Here is a 3,589-nt window from a genome sequence, read left to right as displayed (position 1 = left end):
CTGCCTAGCATAGTGGCTGGGACCCAGAAGGCACTCAGGAAACATTGCTCTGAATGAATAAATGAACTAATGAACATTTGCTCTCTTCTGTAATAACAATAAATATAATGTAATTATAATGTGTATAAATATACACAGACTCTATGCTAAACTTTTCATATACATTATCTCATTTTATAGCTATCTAGCTACATAGCTAGATACTGTTATCATCAGAAGGGGAAAGGGTGCTCTCCTGGGTCCCTCTTATAAGTAATTTGCTCAAGGTCACATGGTGAGCTGCCATTCCAGAATCAAAACTACTGATTTCAGACCCATTTTTTTTAACCACTACATTCTACTACCTCCTTTCTAACTTTATTAACAATAACAATCATTGCTTCTGTGTATTTAGCATCTACCATGTTCCAAGCACAGTGTTAAGTATGTTGCATTATTAGAGGTGTTTAATTCCCAAAACAACTCATTTATGCCCATTAGTATATATATTTCCCTCCATTTCCCATCATTATGTGAACTTGAATAAGTTTACTACGAATCATCATAATTTGCAGGGTGTATGTGACAATTCTAGAGACTATAAATCATCAAGCAGAGTGCCTGTGTAGGTATTTATTCTGGAAACAACATGCACATGCCCCATTCTGATATCACCTTCGCATGAATTCAATTTAATTTACTGAACATTATTTGAACAAGAAATTAATTTGCAAGGCAGTATCTTAGCAGAAATAGCATCCACCCAAACGCTGAACAAAATGCCCCAGATGTCTTTCAACCTAAGCTAGCCAAGTGTATGCGAGATAACTTTTGTTTACATATGGATAGACCCCTGTAAGCCTACCCAGATCAAGATACAGAATATTTCCAGCAGCCAGTAAGGTTCCCTGTACCCAGAGTGGTTTGTAATCAACAAAGAAAAACCATTTAAAATCAGAACCTTACCAGAAGGCAGGTAAGGAATTTCGAAAGCTGAGCAACAGAAAGCATGGATTTGGGGGAAGACATTAGGTAAAACTAAGACAATCTCAACTTTTATCTCACCTTAATGGTGGGTGTAGAGTGCTTCTGTGATTCACATTCATTAAGTCCATCCATCTGTCCTCACAATGACTGCGATATATCGCAGACTTAACTCTCTTAACTCTCTTTTGCACATGAGGAAACAGAAACATCTCCACCCAAAGCTGGAGGGAAAAAGAACTGGGTGTCTGGAATTTGCGCAGCGGATCCAGCCACGTGGCAGAGAGAAAGTTGGGAGGCCTGGCATCAGGTTACCTACCGGTGCCGCTCCCGCCCGCCCACTGGCCGGCGTTCCAGGCCCCAGGTATAAAGGCTCAGGCCGGCAGTCTTTAAACAACCGTACTGAACCCCGTCGCGTGTGCTTTGAACTTCCCAGACGCTGCGCGCCTCTCCGGGTTGGTGCCCCCGTCGGAACCGTGCGGAGGCCTGTATGACGCTGGACCCCAGGTACGTTAGGAGAGAACTATAGCCTTGCTTAACTCCCTTGTGGACTCGTCTGAGGCTCTTTGCGCTTAAAAGTGGGGAGCAAGGCGAATATCTTGTTGAGGATGTTAATTATTTTAATTCTCTCTGAGGATTAGAGTGCAATAATCCAAGGATTTAGGAAACACAAGCAGAGTGTCTCTGGGCACCGAGGACAGCGCAAGGCCAACGTTTTGAGAATCTCCGCTTTAGGCCAGGGAGGGCAGGTCTAGATTAAGGCAACAAACCCAAAGTGTACTACTGCAACGGAGTAGAGATAGGACAAGGAAAAACGAAAGTTTTGCAGTCAGCGAAACACTGAAAGGTATATGCAACAGCAGTGTGAAGGGCAGTTTGCCTTGTTCCTGGGGAGGCAGGAGGAAACACCCTATTAGAAAAAGAGACAGGAATTGCTGCGTCCTGCAAGGCTCACGCTGACGATCCGTGTGCGCTTGTGCGTTGCAGGCTGACCAGCTCCAGCGGAGGTTCCCCTGGATCCAGCACCTGCTGCCTGATGTGGTGCCTGGAGCGGCTCCGCCTGGGACCGGAGCGCCTCCTGCCGAACAGGAACCGGCTTTTCCAGGGTCGGGCAGGGCGATCCACGGCCGTCACGCCCGCCGCGTGCACAAACGTGCTCACCCCAGACCGCATCCCCGAGTTCTGCATCCCCCCGCGACTGGCGTCCTGTCCGACCCTGGCTGCAGTCCGGGACTTCTGGGGCGAAAAAGCAGGGACAGACGACGCCGCAGGGCACACGGACTGGGACCCGCGCTCGCAGGCCGCGCTCTCGCTGCCGCACCTGCCCCGCGCGCGCACCGTTTACGGTTTCTGCGCGCTGCTCGAGAGCCCGCACACCCGCCGCAGGGAGTCGCTCTTCCTCGGGGGCCCGGGCTCCGTGGCGCTCCTGCCCGCGCCCCGCCCCCGGGCCCGCACCTACGGCTGCGGCCGAGACGCTCCCCTCCCGCCCCGGGGAGGAGCCCCCGCCGCGGCGCCCGGAACCCCCCGCCCTTCCCCAGACGCGCTCGCCCGGAGGCGCCGTGGCCGCCGCCTCGTACGCGTCCCTGAGGGGCTGCTGCGCCGCGCGCTGTGGGCCCGGAGGAGCCGCGGCCTGGCCCGCGACCGCTCCGTCTCCAGTGGGGACGAGGACGACAAGCGTCACGCCAATTCCGGGCCCCCGACCCAGGCCCCCGCCGCCTCCCCTCCGCCGCCCCCCGGCCCGCGGCCCGAGCGCCTGGAGGCCGAGGGCACCGTGGCTCTGGGCCGCGCCGGCGGCGCCCTGCGCCTGGCCGCCGAGTACAGTCGGGCCGGCGGGCGCCTCCGCGTCCGGCTGCTCCCCGCCGAGGGCCCGGCCGGAGGGGCCGCCGAGCTCCGCGCCCCCGTCGGCTGCCGCGTCAGCTTCGTCCTGCAGCCGCCGGGCCAGACGCGCCGGCCGCGCGGCGCCGTGGTCCGGCGGAGCCGCCGCGCCGTCTTGGAGCAGGACTTGTGCTTGGACGGGCTGTCGGAGGACGAGGTGCGCCGCCTGGCCGTGCGCGTCAAGGCCGAGAACCGGGGCCGCCTGCTGGGCCGCGGCGAGCTGCTGCTGGGCCCCCTCCTGCCCCTCTGAGGGCGCGCCTGCCCCTGGGGCCTCCCGGACACTGACGGCCGCTTTGTACAAAATAAACGTCTATTTCTTCTTATGTTTGGGTTTCGTTTCAGTCTAGTACTGGCAGAGATGATACTGGATTAATTGCCACAGTAAAAGATGTTATAATTTGTGTAGATACCGTCGAAATTCTTTTTCAGCAAATGGTGTGTTGTTCTGCAGTGGTGTTTTCCTATATTCCCCATGGCCCTATTGGGAGATAATGAATCACATGAAGTATTAAAACTAGAGGGTGTGTTGGCGATCTGTTTGCTACAATATCCTCATTTTGAAGTTTGTTCATCCCGCAACATGCATTGGGACCATCTTGGAACATTTATTACTTTCCAAGCATTGTTTTAGACCCTGGACAAGAAAATGAGACCTGCTCAAGGTCAACAGTGAATTACTAGTAGGAGCTCAAATCCGATACTCTTGGCTACATCTTGTTGGGGAAGCATAGGAAGATGTGAAACCATTTTA

At 54.2% G+C, this 3,589-nt stretch overlaps 1 protein-coding gene across 1 annotated transcript; it reads left to right on the top strand.

The window, feature by feature from the left end:
- The first annotated feature begins 1,261 nt into the window (after positions 1-1,261).
- On the top strand, positions 1,262-3,161 carry LOC106729509 (C2 calcium-dependent domain-containing protein 4A-like). Its single transcript, XM_032481042.1, has 2 exons — positions 1,262-1,470; positions 1,951-3,161. The coding sequence occupies exons 1-2, from the start codon at positions 1,454-1,456 to the stop codon at positions 3,086-3,088; spliced, it is 1,155 nt and encodes a 384-aa protein (XP_032336933.1). The 5' UTR covers positions 1,262-1,453; the 3' UTR covers positions 3,089-3,161.
- Positions 3,162-3,589: the final 428 nt, after the last annotated feature.

This window comes from Camelus ferus, chromosome 6 (assembly GCF_009834535.1).
Source record: "Camelus ferus isolate YT-003-E chromosome 6, BCGSAC_Cfer_1.0, whole genome shotgun sequence".
NCBI classification, from domain to species: domain Eukaryota; kingdom Metazoa; phylum Chordata; class Mammalia; order Artiodactyla; family Camelidae; genus Camelus; species Camelus ferus.
Note: the sequence above shows the minus strand (reverse complement) of the source record. Positions and strands in the feature narration are given on the sequence as shown.